Source organism: Jaculus jaculus, chromosome 15 (genome assembly GCF_020740685.1).
Source record: "Jaculus jaculus isolate mJacJac1 chromosome 15, mJacJac1.mat.Y.cur, whole genome shotgun sequence".
Classification (NCBI taxonomy): domain Eukaryota; kingdom Metazoa; phylum Chordata; class Mammalia; order Rodentia; family Dipodidae; genus Jaculus; species Jaculus jaculus.
In genome coordinates this window covers 40,354,701-40,374,492 of record NC_059116.1, presented here as the reverse complement: position 1 = coordinate 40,374,492, position 19,792 = coordinate 40,354,701, and the positions used below count along the sequence as shown (strand labels likewise).

The following is a 19,792-nucleotide window of genomic DNA, read 5'->3' as shown; positions in this document are numbered from 1 at the left end:
GTGCCCTCCCTGATGCTCACAGTATAGCATGCTACCTAGATAGATAGTGTAGGTAGGCTGGCCCAGGGGTCTTCCCTCAAAATCTACAAAGTAATTGGGTCTTCTCCTCCTGAATCTGACAAAGTAATACATTTTCTGTACTATAAAGGCTTTGGTCTTCTTCCTGTCCATGTCTCTGGATTCTCTGTGTGCCTGGCTCTCCTTGCTCAGGCCAGAGGAATGAATATGAATCTGGCCTCTCCCCCCACCCAGAGTGCAGAAGACAATGCTGTTTTTTGGTCTGGAGGAACTTTTATACTTGCTTCTACTTTTCAGTGTGGGGAAAATTCCCACTTTAATTAAACACTTGTTACCTGTGTCTCTAAACTTAGGACAATCATGGGTATAACTCTATTTCTACATTAAGGCGTCTCATCTAAATTTTTTGGTCTCTGCTTTGGTATTTCTCACTCTGTTATTCTTTCTTAGGCTCCCACCATTTCCCCTCTTAACTTTCTTCCATGGGGAAACATAAGGTGGATACTATGTGTGTTTCTCCTAAGTCTCCCTGCACAAGCTTCTACATTCTATTCTCCATGTGCTGTGCCTCCACTCGTCTTTTCTTGAAAGCCTCAGCCTCTCTTAAATGAGCCTCATGAACTCCTCTCCACATGTTTTTGCTCTATATCAGTATTTCCCTTAATTTTTTTTTCTTAAATTATAAAATATACAGTGTTTTCCACATGAGAGCATGTTTTCTCCTTCCCATGTGATGATGACTCTGATCTTGCCTTCTTCTTAGATACCAATATCCCTAAAATAAGCCCAATTTTGTGATTTTTCTCTAAATAAACTTAATAGTTCATAATTTATCCTGTTTGCATTCATTTTTATGAGTTCTTTGTTAAAAATACAACAGATACACAAATGTGGGTTCATAAAATTGTGTGACTCCCCCCAGACCCCTCAAACACTCTCACATTTGCAGTCCACTTTGCTTTACATTACCTATTGATTCTGCTTGGGAGTCAAGTGTCTCAATAGTATTTCTTTTTTTAAAAATTTTTATTTATTTATTTATTTGAGAGCGACAGACACAGAGAGAAAGACAGATAGAGGAAGAGAGAGAGAATGGGTGCGCCAGGGCTTCCAGCCTCTGCAAACGAACTCCAGACGCATGCGCCCCCTTGTGCATCTGGCTAACGTGGGACCTGGGGAACCGAGCCTCGAACCGGGGTCCTTAGGCTTCACAGGCAAGCGCTTAACCGCTACGCCATCTCTCCAGCCCAATATTTCTCAGTCTGTACCATGGTGCTGTGGATGGCAAACTCATGATGAAGGTTATCATAACAGTGAGAATACATATGAGTGCAAACGTCAAGGTGAGATTGGAATGCAGAGTGAGGGAGGGATGGTTACTACACCCAGTAAGGCACACTTCTTAATGGCTGAACCTCAACTGTCCCATACTGAGAAGTAGGTTTACTATAAGGCACACTTGGAAGACAAGTGACCTTAAACCATAGGCACTAATACTAGGAAATATTTATATTTATAATATTCACAGTCTCACACACACACACATACACACACACACACACACACACACACACAACCATTACTATCCCGTGTTAACGAATATGAAAGCAAAATGTAAGGATTTACCTCATGCTATGATGTCTTCAGTCTCTATAGTAACCTTAGTTTAAATTGTAAGGAAAGATATATGTTCAAGAATTGATTTTACATGTGACTTTGTGAAGAGAATTTCTATCTGGTCGTAGCAAAATAATGTAGCACTTGGGGACAAAGATGCAACCCAAATAACCCAGCACTGGAAGCCATGTTTGAAAAGACTTCCACAGCCACCATGAATTTCCCTTGGCTGCTTTGGTAGACAGGGAGGAAGGTGACCCACACACTGCATAACACCAGCATGCTGAAGGTCAGGAACTTGACTTCATTGAAAGTATCAGGAGGGTTCCTGGCCAAGAAAGCCACGGTGAAGCTCACTATAGCCAGAGATCCCAGAAATCCAAGGATGCAGTAGAAGGCAGTGACTGAGCCCTTGCTGCAGATTATAATGATGTGTCCATGTTCAGAGTGTGCATGGTATTTATTCATTTATTTTTATTTTTTTATTTTTATTAGTTATGAACATACTCAGTTAAAGAGCACATGGTGGTACCATTCTTTCCCTTATCCCTGCCCCCCCCCTCCAAAGTGACCCTATGCAGGTCATACCCATGGGGACTGAGGGTTGTGTATTGTGCGGGCAACCATCAGTTATGTGGAAGAGGCAATGTCTCTGTGCATAATGTTCCTAATTGTGGCTCTAACATCCTTTCAGCCCCCTCTTTGATGAAATTCAGCCATGGTATTAATTACCTCACAGTGGGTGACACTACCTCTACCTACAAAACCCCTTCACAAAGGATGGATAATTGGTGACATTAAAACAGAAGAGAGTCTAGTTGGGAAGAAAAATGATTCAGTGGAGGAAGGAATTAGAAAGAGAAAGGGAAGGATGGTGTGAAGAAATTTGGATTTTGGAAATTTTTCTTTATTTACAAAGGTTGCTAATAAAAAGCTTAAAAACATATTCTGAAAGGAAATGAATTCACAGTTAAATATTTAGCTATTTCTAGTTGTATTAATAATTATTTCCACCAGTAACTCCCCTAGCACATAAGATCACTTTCCAAATTCTCCCATCACAAACCTGTGTGATTCGAACACTGGCATCAGCCCATGGGTCATTGTGTGCACATTCACAACAGTCTCTGGTTAAACTTTAATTTCCATCTCTGTACTTTTTCCTCCCTCCCTTTGGTGAACTGGAAGACAACAGGAAATATACCCATCCATGGCCATGCTCTATTGTGGGCATGCCAGTGCAAATACACAAAGTCTGCATATCTACTCTTTGGCAGGAACCTTCTCAAAATGGGACAGGTGAGCAAGGGGAGAACTGAGGTGTGGAGGTGACCTTGGGCTGACTAAAAACCAATAAAAATAGTTACAATAATACCATGTGTGCAATTCCACTCGGGAGATAAATAGTGTTTAGAAGTCAAAATCGTTTTCTTCATCTAAAATCTGCTTAAGTGAAAGCAATGAGTTGAAATAATATGGTGTGTATATTGAATTTATGTATTGATACATAACTTCAATGATTAGTAGGACAAAAGAGATTATTTTGCTGTTTTTTGTTTTTTGAGGTGTGGTTTCACTGTAGCTCAGGGTGACCTGGAATTCACTATGTAATCTCAGGGTGGCCTCCAACTCATGGCGGTCCTCCTACCTCTGCCTCCCAAGTGCTGAGATTAAACTTGCATGCCACCATACCTGGTTGATTTTCTTCTCTTCAGTTTCCTTCCAGGATCCTTGAAATCCTCGCATGTGTTACAGAGATTAATCAATTTGAGGTATGTTTTTTCTTGCATGCAGTTACCTGTCTCATTGGAAATCTCATTTTTTGGGCACTGATAGCAATTGAAGCAGCAGGCTGCTTGTCCCTCCTGACGGGATTTCCTGAACCCAGGACGGCACGGCACACTGCACACTGAAGGCAGGATCTGAGGAATTCAGACATGCATCAGGGAAAGAAATCTAAGATCCTCCTCTCAAACCAGACAATTTTAGCAGATTGAACCATTAAAAATTTATTTTTAGTGCTTGATGATCATAGTAATTTTGCTATGTTGTATAATGTCTTTAATAAATATATGAAAACAATTTCGTGAATATTACAGTTTTTGCAAAATATTAAAAAACTTTATAAAATATATCTAGGAATCAATGTATGGTGAGGAGACACACATTCCACATTAAACTTGAAACATAGGTAACACATTATCTTGTCAATAGAAGTGACATTCTCCGTCTGTCAGTGTGTGTGCCTGGTCTATACGACTACTGCAGTGAAGGGTTGGAAGAATAGTTATTCAGTGTTTGATAAGTAGGATTTGTAGAGAGAACAATTAAAACCCATCCACCTTGGTCATCCAGAATTAAATATTTCTGTATATTTGAAAAATTTCATTGTCAGGATAAAAGTTTTTAAACTAGAAATGTCACCATGGTGTTTTAAGAATATAAAAGACCAACGGAATGAGTCAGGGATGAAATCTTCCTCAGATGGCATGGGAATTTCTCATTATGTTTTGACCATCCAACAAATTTTTTGGTTAATAAAAATCAAAAAATGTATGTGCCATTTGATCCAGAGGAATATGACCTAAAGTTTCAACTCTTTATTATAGATAAACTTGCACAGACATGATTATTGCTGCTTTATTCATAATACTTTGGAAATAGAATCATCTCATATGCCATTACACTCATGAATGGATATAATGTAGTTATGGTATCTATGCACAATGAAATTCTCTTTAGTGATAATGAAAAATGAACTTAGCAAAATGGATGTACCATTTGGTTAAACACACTCAGAAAGAGTCTTTTCTAAATGTAAAACTTAACATGAAAACTATGATTGATTATGTAGTAAGCATCAGTAGTACTAGTATGAAAACTAGAATCTTGAGGGAGGAGAGTCTTAGTGGGATAATAGGCTGGCTAATAAAGAGAAATAGGTAATTGGTAAAAACACCATACAGGTGCAGGCAAAGTTTTACTCTAAAACTCTAGACTGTTTTTGATAAATCTAAGTGCTAGGATTGGGTTATCCTTGGCAGTGTGTTGTTGGTCAAGAAGGCACTTGAGGGCTCCAAAATAATAGAGGTCACTGGACATGTGGTTGGTTATCCATGCAAACTAAATGGTAAGAATCTATTCCTGGAAGCACCTTAGGCTGTAGTCATATGACACTGATCATAACGGAACTGAAAAGGAACTAAGCTTTCTGTCATCAATTTTTCATCCTGTGGGAAATAATATGTGAGCTGTCAATGACAAAGGCCTTCAACATGGGCTGGAGAAATGACTCAGCAGTTAAAGGCACTTGCTAACCTTATAATGACAATTGTGAAGTCACAGTATTCCACTGAGACATCACAATTCCTGACTGTCACCACCATGCTTCTCTGTGACATGACAATGTCCTACCTACATTGACATAAAAATACTCCTCTGTGACACCACAAAACTAGATGGTTATATGCAAATTCTCACTGAGACAATACTTGACTGCGGCAGGGAAATTCTTTCACTGGGATATCATAATCCTCCACATACACTTGAAAAATCTTAAATCTCCTGCACCATGCTCCAATGTGTCACTAAAATTTTAAATGGAATATCACAAGTACCACTAGTGGCATGCATCAAAATGCCCAACTGTGAAGTAAGCTGTTTCTCCATTGTGACATCAAAAAAGCCTATGGTGACATCAAAGTACAGTGACACCATCATATAAAACTCTGATATCACAGTACCATACTATGACCTCACCATACCCTATTGTGACATTAATACATTCCCTTTAGTACCATGAAGTAGCATTTTGATATGATATTGTCCCAATATGCCATCATAGTTACCCACTCTGGCATCAGAGAGCCCCAGTATGACATCTCAATATCCAAATATGATGCCATAGTCTCTCACTATGATATCTCAGTACTAGAATATGATTTATCAAAACCTACTGTGACATCACAGTACAGAACTAAATCATAATAGCTCACTTTTACTTTATGATGCCACATTGGTACATTTGACTTGCCCAATGTCCCTTCAAAATAACCTACTGTGACAACAAAATGCCCAGTATTGCATCACAATCCTCAAATGTGATATGACATTACCCCACTGTGACATCATAACACTCCCAGTGAAATCACAATTCCCTACTGTCTCATCACATGAATGCCCCAATATTCCACACTACTCCCTGCTTTTACTGCAACAGGCCTTGATGTATTACCACAATGTTCCTCTATATCAACACAAAAACTAACTGTCATTATCATTCCCAACTGACTAACATCACAAACCCCACTGTGACATCTAACACTGTACAACACAATGCCACATGTTGATATGACCATTCTCCACTGTGCCACCACAAATCACTAATATAACATTAGCAAACCCCACATATACCATTGGTACAATTGAGTACCCTATTGTAGAAGAATGATCAGTGATTATCGTTTCTCTGGAGAATGCAGAGTTTCAGTTGGACAGATGAGTCATCTCAGGAGGTGGGTGGTGTGGTGGCCTCACAGTGGGTAAATGACAAGGAAGTGCACATGTCAAGATGGATCAAATAGGGACTTCTGGCTAAGATGGTGACCACCTAACTGTGCCATACATCCCTAGGAAAGAAAAGCTATTCACATGAGAGCCTAGGCCCATTCCACATGTCCTCTTGAGCTCAGGCTCAGTCTACCTGTCTGCCTGCACCAGCTCAGGTACAAGTCCCTCCCTGTCTGCCATTCCAGCTGACCACCAGCCAGCTTCCTGTTGCAGGTGAGCTCAGACTGCTTCTGGGTCCCATTGTTCCACCACACATGAGTTTAGGTTTCTTTGGTGCTTGGTGCTGAGCACAGGCAGCATTGGTACATCATCATATGAGAGCTCAGGAAACTTTGGCCAGCTGCCCCACAGGAGCTCAGGCTGCCATGTTATTGTACCAAGTGAGAGCTCAGAATCCTTGGCATCTGCCTCAAGTTGCTTCAGCTTCCCACTGTGCTGGAGTGCAAGTTGATCCACCCACCTAAGTGTTAGCTCAAGACCACTCAGCCCATCTGCTTGCCTGGCAGGTAGTCCAGGCCAGCTCCCCCAAGAGACAGCACTTTCCCTGTCCACTGAGACCATAGTCCTACTCTCCACACCCATACACTGTGATGGGCAGACGACAGCGCAAAAGAAATAACATGAAAAATCAAATGCAAGAAAATCCAGTTATATCACCCGGTCTTACAATGAACATCTTTAATCACAACATAGAAGAGTCATTAGGGTCAGAACACCAAAATGAAGCTATGAGCAATGCAACCCTGACCAAACTACTGGTATAATTTGCAGAAAAGCAACAAAGGACTGATAGTCATGTGGATGCTGCCATCACTAGAGTAGACCTAATAGATAATAAAATGGGAGGTATTCAAAGACAGTTAAGAGATATGAAGGAGAGTGAAAAGAAAGAGGACCTCAAAAATCAGCAGGAGATGCTAAGTGAAGACATAAAGAAATGCAAGAATGAATTCCATGAAGCATCAAGAAAATCAGAAAATGATGTGCAAAGGGAGCTTGACAGAGGGATGGAAACTATACATAGAAAAGTAATATAAAATGCAAACCTAATTGAACAAGTCCAAAACACTCTAGAATCTCTCAAGAATAGAGTCAGCCAAATGGAGGATAAAAACTCCGATCTGGCGTGGTGGCGCACGCCTTTAATCCCAGCCCTCAGGAGGCAGAGGTAGGAGGATCGCCGTGAGTTCAAGGCCACCCTGAGACTCTAGTGAATTCCAGGTCAGCCTGGGCTAGAGTGAGACCCTACCTCAAAAAAAAAAAAAAAAAAAAAAAAAACTCCGATCTGAAAGTCAAGATGGAAGAAACAGTTCCAGAGTTCAAAAGTTTCAATAAGTTAAAAAGATTCTGTGAACAGAACATGAGGGTATTGTGGGATAGCCTTAAGCATCCTAATATCCAAATCACTGGAATACCAGAAGGAGAAGAAATCCATATCAAAGGAATGGAGAACTTATTTAGCAAAATAATCAAAGAAAACATCCCCACTCTCTCAAAAGAAAGGTCCATCAAGATACAAGAAGCTAAGAGAACTCCACACAGATTGGACTAAAGGAGAAACTATCCAAGATATATTGTCCTTAATTCTAAACATTGACACCAAAGAGAAAATCCTAGCTAGGGAAAAATAGCACATCACTTTTAAAGGTAACCCCATAAGAATTACTTCAGACTTCTCAATGGAAACCCTGAAAGCTAGAAGGGCCTGGAATGAAACACTGCAAAGTCTAAGAACCTATGGCTTCCACCCAAACTACTCTATCCAGCAAAAGTATCCCTCATAATAGATGGTGAAAGAAAAACTTTTCAGGACAAAACTCAGCTTTACAATTATATGAACACAAACCAACCCTACAGAGAGTATTTCAGGAAATTATCCTCACAGAAGAATCAAATAATCAAACTCAAATGCCTACAAGAAACAGGTCACAATAACCAAGCCAAAAAGTTCAAAGTCCATGGAAACAACAAACCACATATACCAACACAATATGGCAGGGATCAAATAAAACCTCACAGTCATACCCTAAAGATTAATGGCTTTAATTCACCCATCAAGAGACACAAGTTAACAGGATGGATCAGATAATTAGACCCCTCAATCTGTTGTCTTCAAGAAACCCACCTCACCACTAAAGACAGACACCTCCTCAGGGTACAAGGGTGGAAAACAATATTCCAAGTAAACAGAAAAAAGAAACAAGCAGGCATAGCTATATTAATTCAGATAAAATAGAACTTGAAACAAAAATAATCAAAAAAGACAAAAAAAAGGCCATTTCCTACTTATCATTGGAATGATACATCAAGAGGATAATACAATCATAAATCTGTATGCATCAAACACAGGGGCACCACAATTCATAAAGCAAAACCTACTTGACAATAAAACAGAAATAACCACCAACACCATAATAGTTGGGGATTTCAATACACCATTATCAGTAATAGACAGATCATCCAAACACAACTCAACAGAGAAGTAAGAGATCTCAACAAAACCATAGATCACTTAGGCCTAACAGACATCTACAGAACATTCCATCCCAAATCCACAGACTACACTATATTCACTGTAACCCATGGAACTTTCTGTAAAATAGATCATACACTGGGTCCCCAAGGCCTGCATCCATATACTTAGGAAGAATGATATCAGATCACAATGCTACATTGCTAGAATTTAACCCACTAAGAATACCACTGGTGTGTGGTAACTGAACATCACAATTTTAAACAATAAATGGACAGTGGACAATATAAAAAATGAAATGGCAAAATTTCTAGAAATGAAAAAAGATGAGAACACATGGTACCAAAACTTATGAAACACAATGAAGGTGGTACTCAGGGGAAAATTCATAGCACTAAATGTCTTCATAACAAAGACAGAGAGAACCCAAATCAATAACCTAACCATTCACATAAGGCATTGGAAAAGCATGAAAAATCCAACCCAAAAAGCTCCCGAAGGAAAGAAATAATTAAGATGAGAGCAGAAATTAATGAATTGGAAACTAAGAAGACAATTAAGAAAATTGACCAAACAAAGAACAGGTTCTTTGAGAACAGAAACAAGCTTGACAAACCTCTGGCCAATTTGAACAAAAAGAGAGAGAGAGAGAGAAAGAGAGAGAGAGAGAGAGAGACTTCAAATTAACAAAATTCAAAATGAAAATGGAGAGATCACAACAGACAAGTGAAATTGGGAGAATCATCAGGACTTATTTCAATAACCTCTACTCCACAACACTGGATAATGTGGAGGAGATGAAAAAATTCCTGGACACATACCATCTATCAAAGCTACAGTCAGAGTAGATTAACCTTCTAAAGAAACCTATCATATACTCGTTGAGATTGAAAAAGTTATAATAAAAAAAAAACTCCCCAAAATAAGAGTTCAGGACCAGATGGCTTCTAAGCTGAATTCTATCAAACCTTCATGGAAGAACTCAAGCCAATCTAACTGAAACTGTGCCACACAATTGGAGAACAGGGAAAGGTATACAACTCCTTTTATGAAGCTAGTATCACCCTAATTCCAAAACCAGGCAGAGATGCCACAAGAAAAGAAAACTACTGACCTATTTCCCCAATGAACTTAGGTGCAAAGATCCTCAACAAAATCATTGCAAACCTAATCCAACAACACATCAAAAGCAATATCTACCTTGATCAAGTGGGATTCATCCCAGGTACACAGGGGTGGTTCAACATATGGAAATCTGTCAATGTACTACACCACATAAACAAGGTTAATGATAAAACGATATGATAATTTTGATAGATGCAGAAAAGGCTTTTGACAAAATACAACATGACTTCATGACCAAAACATTGGAAAGAATTGGCATGGTTGGTTTATATCTTAATGTAATAAAGGCAATATACAAAGCTCCTAAGGCCTAAATAATACTTAATGGAGAGAGACTGGAGGAAATACCATTGAGATCAGGAACAAGACAGGGTTGTCCACTCTTACCTCTGTTCTTTAAGATAGTACTGGAAGTCCTAGCTCAAGCAATAAGACAGCAGGAAAAAAAAAAAAAAAAAAAAAAGAAAAGGATACAATTTGGAAAGGAAGAAGTTAAGTTATCTCTATTCACTGATGACATGATTGTATAAGTAAGAGACCCAAGAGACTCCATCACAAATCTCTTATAGGTGATTCACTCCTATAGCAAATAGCAGGATACAAAATCAATGCACAAAATCGGTAGCCTTTCTATATGCAAAACACAAAGATAAAGAGAAAGAAAAAAGGGACATGTTCCCATTTTCAATAAAACAACAACAAAAATAATAAAATAGCTTGTAATAACCTTAACCAAGGAAGTGAAAGATCTATATAATGACAACATAAAAACATTCAAAGAAGAAATTGAGGAGGACTTGAGAAAATGGAAAGACCTCCCATGCTCCTGGATAGGTAGAATTAATATTGTGAAGATGGCAATCCTACCAAAGGCAATATACAGATTTAATGCAATTCCAATTAAAATCCCAACAGTGTTCTTCACAGAGATAAAAAAAAAAGTTCTGAAATTTCATATGGAAAGGCAGAAGGCCTCACATATCCAAGCATATCCAGCAAAAGAAATACCTCTGGAGGCATCACCATACCTGATGTAAAGCTATATTACAAAGTCATAGTAATAAAAACAGCATGACACTGGCATAAAAACAGGAGTATAGACAAATGGGATAGACTTTAGGACCCAGACTTTGGGTCAAGCAACTAGAGCTACTTGATATTTGATAAAGGCCCTAACAATATAGTATAGGCTGGAAAAAAGACAGCATCCTCAACAAATGGTGCTGGACAAACTGGATAACTATATGCAGGAAACTGAAACTTGAACCACACATCTCATCATACACTACACTCAATTCCAAATGGATCAAAGACCTCAATATAAGACCAGAAACTCAGCCACTACTGGAACAAAATATAGGAACAACTTTCTATGATATAGGAATGGAAAAAGACTTCCTGAACAAAACCTCAGTAGCTCACAATCTTAAACAGTCACTCAACCAATGGGATCACATGAAGCTGAAGAGTTTCTTTAACGACAAGCATACAATAAGCAAGGACATTAGATTACCCAAGGAATGGGAGAAAATATTTGCTGATTATCCAATTAACAGAGGCCTAATCTCTAGATGCTACAAAGAACTCAAAAACCTAAACAATAAAAAGTCAACCCACAAAGAGCTGGGGCAGGCAGTTCACAGAGAAATACAAATGGCAAATATACACTTAAGATAATGTTCATCATCGCTAATCATCAGGGAAATGCAAATTAAAACAACAATGAAATTCTGCCTTACCCCAGTAACATCAAAATATCAAATGAAAATAAATGCTGGCGAGGGTGTGATGAATTAGCAACCCTCATCCACTGTTGGTGGGAATGTAAAATGGTACAACCACTTTCGAAAGCAATATGGAGACTCCTAAAAAGGCTGACTATGGAATTACCTACAGACCCAGTTATTCCCTTACTGGGCATCTACCCTAAAACCTTTAAAATAAAGTCCAGAGCGATTTGGTCAACCATGTTTACAGTGGATCAAATCATAACAGCTAAGAGCTGGAATCAATCCAGATGTCCATCACTAGCAGAATTGATAACTAAGATGTGGTATATCTACACAATGGAATTTTACACAGCAGTAAGTAAAAATGACACAATGAAATTTGAGGGAAAATGGTTGAACCTGGAACAGATCATTTTCAGTGAACTTACCCAATCACAGAAAGATAATTGCCTCATAATCTCACTCATCTACAGCACCTAACCTGAATCTACCCAAGATGCCAACATACCCAGCAAACATCTCAAGGACTAGACAATAGGGTGGGCAGGGAGGGAGGTGAAGGCAAGGGAGTTGGTGGGAAACACAAATCTAGACCCAAATGGCAATGGTACCATATTATTCTATATCCTAAAGAGTAGACCAAATGGCTGAACTTTCACCAGGCACTTAGAGGGAACACCTGAGTGACAAGACACTGGAGAGGGTATGATGAAGACAGACCTTAATCTTCTACAGCCTCTCTCTCTCTCTCTCTCTCTTTCTCTCTCTCTCTCTCTCTCCTAACTCTTTTATATTAGTTATCCTTTTCTAATTTTTTTCTTAGTGGGCACTGACCTGTAACTCCTAGTACCAGCATGAGGCTGTCATCCACAATGACCTTTAGATCAAAGAGACCTACAAGGTTTCCTAAAAGAAAGACAGATTTCTGTCAGAGTACTTGATGACCCACCAAAGGTTAGTGGTAAGACCCTACTGCTAAACACAGCATAAGTGGTTGACATGTAATATGGAATGACTTGGCTGGAAGATGGGAGAAAATCAGTCCCTAGACAGTCAGCCCGTCTAGTACCAGAAGGTGCTACATGGGCAAATGGGGGAAAATGAACAATATCTGTCAAAGTAACTTATGGTGTAACCTGCTTAGTAGCAAATAACCTGTTGTGATGCTCACACAAGTGCAATAGGGGCACATAGCCATGGTGGGATACCAACTGCTATTGATTGGCTGCTCCTCTCTGTGGAATGGGACCCAGAGCTGGACCTGGGAAACAAGTCAGAACTATATCCATGAGCACGGTTTCCATTATCAAGCTACCACCAATCGTGGGTTATAAGAGGGCCCATGCATATTAACTTATTCATATAAAAAAAAATAAGCATTATCCCACTTGTTTGGTGCTAACTTTACTCTCTGCTGGAGAATCTACTTCTCTTATTCAGATAGACCCAGATTCTAAGGACAGAACCACCCCATCATACCTCAAAAGGGCCCTACCTGAAACTAAGAATAATTGCCATAACAAGCAAGGGTGCTGGTTTCTTAGTGAACTGGGTACCAGCACAAGGGTGAAGGAGATTGACACAGAGAACAACCAACTCCTACCAAATCACATAACCAGAGACCCAGGGGCCCCAAACACCTCATCACTGAAGCAGACCAAAAATGAACCCAACATGACTTAGGGAAATTTTGTGTAAAAGATGGTGGAAAGATTGTCAGAACCACTCGTTGGGTCATGATATACAGGGACATTTCTCTTACCCTTACTGTGGGCTAACCACACAATGCATGACCCATATACCACAACAAGGAGGGGCTAATGAGAGGTGGTAGGATATGGATGAGTCTAACAATGTTACCAACTTGGCTGTATTCATTGAGTACAAAACTAATTTAAAAAAAGGATGGATCAGGTGGTTAATACTGGGTTTATGAGGTTTTGCATTATCTGAAATTTGTTTCCTCCAAAGTATAGAAAATATGAATTACTTTTTTCTCCTTTCTTCTATGTTTCTCTCTTCATAACTTAAGGCATATCCTGAGTTTCAACTGAGCAAGGAGGCACTCTTATATATAATATCATTACTGTCTTTTTTACTCAGTTCCACACTGGTGAATGAACCTCCAAACCAGACATAGTTGATGGGAAGAAGTGATTTATTTCAGGGTGACAGATACAGAGAATGTTCCTTAATGTTCACCATTAAGAGAAAAACCAACACGAGTATCACCAAAAACAAGAGCAAAACCAGCAGCTAAACTATAGGGAAACAAAGTAGAACTCATTGTGCATACCTTAGACAGGAACTAAGGTCTGCCCCCAGTAACACCTTAGGGCTGGACTGTAGGAGCCACCCACAGTGCACCTCTTCTAGCCAGGTGTCTTGAAATCCAAGTTACAAGCATTAATAAAACATTTGAGTCTATTGAGAGACATGGATTCAGACTAACACATTGTCTAAATCATCTAGATATAAATTTGAATCTACTATTTTTTTAAAAAAAATACTAGGTATAAAACCAATGTCCCATGAATAACTAGGCCAATTAATACATTACATTGAGCTATCTTTGTATCACTATCACTGACATTGCCTCAAAATATGTAATTTATACATGCAGCTTCCTAAAACCAGTACAGGCTTGGCAATGGTGCATATGTCATCATACTGAAAGGCAAATGAGTCCCTGTAGGAATTATGAAACAATATTAAGATGAGAAGAAATTGACATGATGATTCACCTTTTTGATTTTACCTCAATTCTTATATTTCAACCCAGGTTGTAATATATCTCCAATGCTACTACTGATATCAGTTCCTTCCCCATGGATCGTTGTCTACATATTAACTCTCATGACACTGCAAAGAGATGGTATATCTTTTCTCAAAATAACATCATCAATTGCAGGTGATTTAGCTAATTGTTTTATTATTATTAACATGTTTCATATGGATATATCATGTATTGGTACCCTCTTTTGCTTTGTCCCTGCACCCATTCTTTTGGTGACACTCCTCCATGGGTTTACAGGTATTCCCCATGGGGTTGTGGTTTATGCACTGTGGAATCAATAGTCAGTTAATTTGGGGGGGCGGGGAATGCCTCTGAGCATGATGTCTCAACCTATGGCTCTTAAACTCTTTCCACCTCCTCTTCCATTAAATTCTCTGAGCCATAGTGGCTGAGTTTTAAGTCTACTTCAGTGATGAGTTCTTAAAAGCCTCTGGATCTCTGCTTTGGTAGGGGTTGAGTGTCCTTAGAGTCTGTTTCCTATACCATGACACTGATTATCAGGTACAGCATAGATGCAGCACTCTTGCTATCTTCCCAGTTCCCCAGTGGTTCCAGCTGTGGCTTGGCTAAACTGCAAGGAGTAGAAATTGGGGGCCAGAGAGAACTAGGAGATGCCACCCCACATGCCAATTTGCTCTAGCACAAGAATAGAACTCTTAGCAGAAAAGAAACTTGTGTATAATTGGATTGATCTATAGTGTCCTACCTGCTTCCCAGTATAGCATGCTACCTAGTTAGATAGTCCAGGTAGGCTGGCCCTGGAGTCTTCCCTCCAAATCTACAAACCAACTGGGTCTTCTCCTTGCATACCTGAATCTGACAAGGATTACATTTTTTATAGTATAAAGGCTACAGTCTTCTTCCTGTCACTCTCTCTGGATTCTGTCTCTGCTTGCTTCTCCTTATTCAGGCCAGTGGAATAAATGTGAGCCTGGTTTCTACCCCCACCCAACCTGGAGAATTCAATACTGTTTCTTGGCCTGGAGGAATGTTTTTATTTACTTGCTTCTACTTTTTGTTGTGGTGTAATTTGTCATTTTAATTATGAGTATCATTTTCCTCTGATATCTAAATCTACCATGTGTCTATTTTCCTTAAACTTCAGACCTACTTTGTAGATGTTTTTACTAACTCTAGGTCTGTTACTTGTGTCTCTAAACTTAGGACAATAACAATTCTTTTTCTACATTAAGATGTCTCATCTAAAGTTCTTGATCTCTGCTTTGGCATTTTCACTCCTTTATTCTTTCTTGGGCTCCCACTATTTTCCCTCTTAATTTTCTTCCATGAGGAAGCATAAAGTGGATACTATGTGTGCTTCTCCTAAGTCTCCCAGCACAAGCTTCTACATTCTATTCTCCATGTGCTGTGCCTCCACTCCAGTCTTTTCTTGAAAGCCTCAGTCTCTCTTAAATGGGCTTTATGAACTACCCTCCACATATTTGTGTCTCTATATTAGTCTTTCCCTACAAACCACATTTTTTATTAAATTATAAGCTATACAGTGTTTTCCACACAAGGGCGTGTTTCCTATTTCCTATGTGATACTGATTCTGCTCTAGCCTTCTTCTTAGATCCCAATATCCCTTAAATAAGCCAAAATTTGTGATTTCTCCCTAAATAAAATTAATAATTCATAATTTATCTGGCTTGAGTTTATTTCTACCAATTCATTGTTAAAATTAAAACAGGTCCCCATATTTGGGTTCATAAACATGTGCGACCCTCCAAAACCCCTGAAAACATGCATCATTCTTACATTAGAAATCCATTTTGCATTACTTTAGCAATCAAGCTGTTTGGAAGCCAAAGTATCCCAATAGTATTTCTCAGTCTGTTCCATGGTTCTGTGTATGCTGAACTCATGATGAAGGTTATCATAACAGTGGGAATGCATATGAATTAAAACTTCAAGGTAAGATGGGAGTGAAGAGTGAGGGAGGGATGGTTACTACACACAGTAAGGTACACTTTTTAATGACTGATCTCACACTCTCTCCTCCCAAGGACTCTTGGGAGACAAGTGACCTCAAACCATGGCCACTAACGCTAGGCAGTATGTATAATATTCACACACACACACAAATATTACTATCCCATGTTAACAAATATGTAAGCAAGATGGAAAGATTTACTTCATGACAGTGTCGTAGCTGCACAAGTTATTCATGATTGTCAGCCAAGTAAAGAACACTTGTAAGCAATGAGATCAATGTAATAAGGAATTCCTTTCTCCATGGTTTCAATATTTCACTAATGTACATTCTCTTTAAGTAAAGAACAAGACCATGACAAGATTTGCACATTCTGAGTCCTCATATCATCTCATACAATAATCTTCCTCAATAGGTATCATTATATTCATCAGTTTGTGGGTAACCAGTGAGACTGAGCACAACTTCAGGTTCATGGATAGGTCATGTCCTTGTGTTAATATTCTTCTTTAAAACTCCTTATCAATCATTGTTTTTCTGATATAAGATTTGACTTATCTAAGTAATTCATGTTAAACCACTCATATGATACATAACTATCATTGAGAACAAATGAGACTCACTTGTGTGGGGGTGCAAAAAACTAATTTGGATTAAAAAATAATGCTATGATGCCCTCAGTCTCTATAATAACCTTTAAATTGTATGTAAATATATACATTCAAGAATTGATTTCACATGTGAATTTCTATCTGGTCGTAGCAAAATAATGTAGCATTTGGGGACAAAGATGTAACCCAATAACCCAGCCCTGGAGGCCATGATTGAAAAGACTTCCACAGCCACCATGAATTTCCCTTGGCTGCTTTGGTAGACAGGGAGGAAGGTGACCCACACACTGCAGAACACCAGCATGCTGAAGGTCAGGAACTTGGCTTCATTGAAGGTGTCAGGCAGGTTCCTGGCCAAGAAAGCCACAGTGAAGCTCACTATGGCCAGAGATCCCAGGAATCCAAGGAGTCAGTAGAAGACAGTGACTGAGCCCTTGTTGCACAAGATGATGATGTGTCCATGTTCAGAGTGTGCATCTGTGTCAATAAAGGGAAGAGAGGTTCCTAGCCACACTGCACAGAGAGGAATTTGGACCAGAGTGCAGGTGGGAATTATGAAGTTAGGTGCCCCTGATACCAGAAGCCCCCTCATCCTTCTTCTTGGAGTGGTAACCTTGAAGGCCGGGAGCACAGTAACGGTTTTGGCCAAGATAGTGGAGGCAGCCACAGTGAAGGGAACTCCAAATGTGATCTGCTGCAGGATACAGGTTACAGTGTTGGGATGTCCAATGAACAGCAAGGAGCTGAGAAAACAGCAGTTGAGGGAGATGAGCAGGATGTAGCTGAGGGTGCGGTTATTGGCTTTCATGAGGGGAGTGTCTTGGTACTTCCAAAACACCCCAAGGACAAGAACTGTGAGTACAGAGAAGCCTAGTGCCAGGCAGGCAAGAGTCATCCCCAAGGGGTCTTCATAAGCCAGATATTTCACAGATTTCTGAAGGCAGTGGGTTTGCTCTACATTGGCATAGTGGTCACTTGGACACTTCACACACTGTTCCATGTCGGAGGTAGAGAGCAAAGACTCATTAGTACAGCTCCATTTTTCATGTGTCACTGGTGTCTCACATAAGTGTTTCTAGCATAATCCTCTGTGTTGCCATTGACAGCAGGAAAAGTGGATTATCCTGAAGACATGACTCAAAATTAATTGATCTCACATGCATGGTGAAGGATAGCTAGGAACCATTATTACTTTCACTTATCTCACATACACAAAATAGTTTATTTATCTTAATACTCCTTGTGTCAACACTTTCAGAGTCATAATAAAAGTCTTAATGGCTTGGTGTGGTGCTTCACACCCTATATCACTCACTTGGAATGCAGAGGTTGGAAGACCACTGAAAGCTTGAGATCAGCCTTCAGTTACAGAGTGAATTTCATGTCAGTCTGGGCTTGAGTGAACTCTTGCCTCAGAAAAAACTTGAAAAAAACTTAAACTGGGTAATTCATAAATTGTAAATGTAATGTATGTAATTGTTCAGACTGTGCATTCCAACTTAGTGTGGAAGCTAGTACATTCTACTATTTGACTCTAGATGGAGCTTTGTGTTGGCTATTTACAGTAGGGAACTTTAAATGTTCCACCATTATCTTCTTAAGTGATAGTAATTTATGATTAAAAGTGGACACCAGGATATAATTATCACCAAGACTGTACACCATCACCTTGGAGCAAGGTTCTGCAAATTAATTTTGAGAGGACATGGATAGCATCTATGCATTTTATTGAATTTTACCTCTATAATCTTTTGTCTTATTAAATTATTCAAGACCTATTGAGAAAGTAGGATGAGAAACATCAGTAAACAAATTACCGAGGAATAGATGACATGTAGTGAGAAAAGGAAGAAGTCAGTACTCCTAGCTGTAAGATAAAGTTTTTGTTATGACATATGTTAATATTTAATTTTAAATACATTTGTTCTTTAGATAAACCTGAAGAATATCTTTTTATACTGAATATGTACAATGATGAAGATACCTTTATTTCTTTTCAGTATGTGGATGTGTGTGTATTTGTGGTGTGTGTGTGCATGCACATGTACAAATACCTTTGTGTTTTACATGTTTCTTTCTGTGTGTACATGGACCTGTTTGAGTGGGATTTTGGAGACTAGACTTCAGCACTGGGTAGTCTTTTCAATTGTTGTTCTCCTTATTCTTGATACTTGGATAATTACTTTATCTGGAGCTCAAGAATTGGTCTAGACTCAGTCATCAAGGACATCATCACCTGCTGTCAGGCCTGCCAACAGACAAATACCTCCTCTGGTAAGGTACCACCAATGGAGGCCAGAGATCAGGAAACATAGCCAGGTAGATAATGAGAAGTTGATTTCAGTGAGGTAAAGCCAGATCAGTATGGATATAAATGTTTACTTGTTTATAATGATACATTTTCAGGATGGGTGGAAGCTTTCTCAACCCAGTCTGAGACAGCTCAAATAGTGACTAGGAATTGTTAGAGGAGATAATTCCTTGCTATGGGTTGTGCCTCCAGATTAGATCAGATAATGGGCCTGCCTTTGTGTCAAATCACTAGGGAATTGACCAAGACCTTTGTGATTAATTGGAAATTACATTGTTCTTATCTTCCCCAAAGTTCAGGACAGGTAGAATGGATGAATTGGACCTTGAAGGAGACTTTAACTAAGTTTATCCTAGAGACTGATGAAGGATGGATGGGACTCTTTAAGGGCCAGCTGTACCCCTTATGTAAAAAGAATTACTCCATTTAAAATTATGTATGGAACCTCTCCCCACAAATCCTGCCCCAGATGGGTCTTGAACAGAGAACTAACTTTACTAATGAAATGCTTCTTTCTATCCAAATCTTACAAAGAGTCCAGGAGTCCATTGTTCTAGCAATCATGGCTGATTTTCAACGCACTTTGTTTGACCCCATCCCTTTCAGC

At 39.2% G+C, this 19,792-nt stretch overlaps 1 protein-coding gene across 1 annotated transcript in view; it reads right to left on the bottom strand.

The window, feature by feature from the left end:
- Positions 1–16,959: 16,959 nt before the first annotated feature.
- The window catches only part of LOC101610462 (vomeronasal type-2 receptor 116-like), a 54,674-nt gene continuing 51,841 nt past the window's right edge, over positions 16,960–19,792 (bottom strand). Inside the window, 1 exon segment of the mRNA XM_045134746.1 lies at positions 16,960–17,883. Coding sequence (XP_044990681.1) covers positions 16,960–17,883 — 924 coding nt within the window.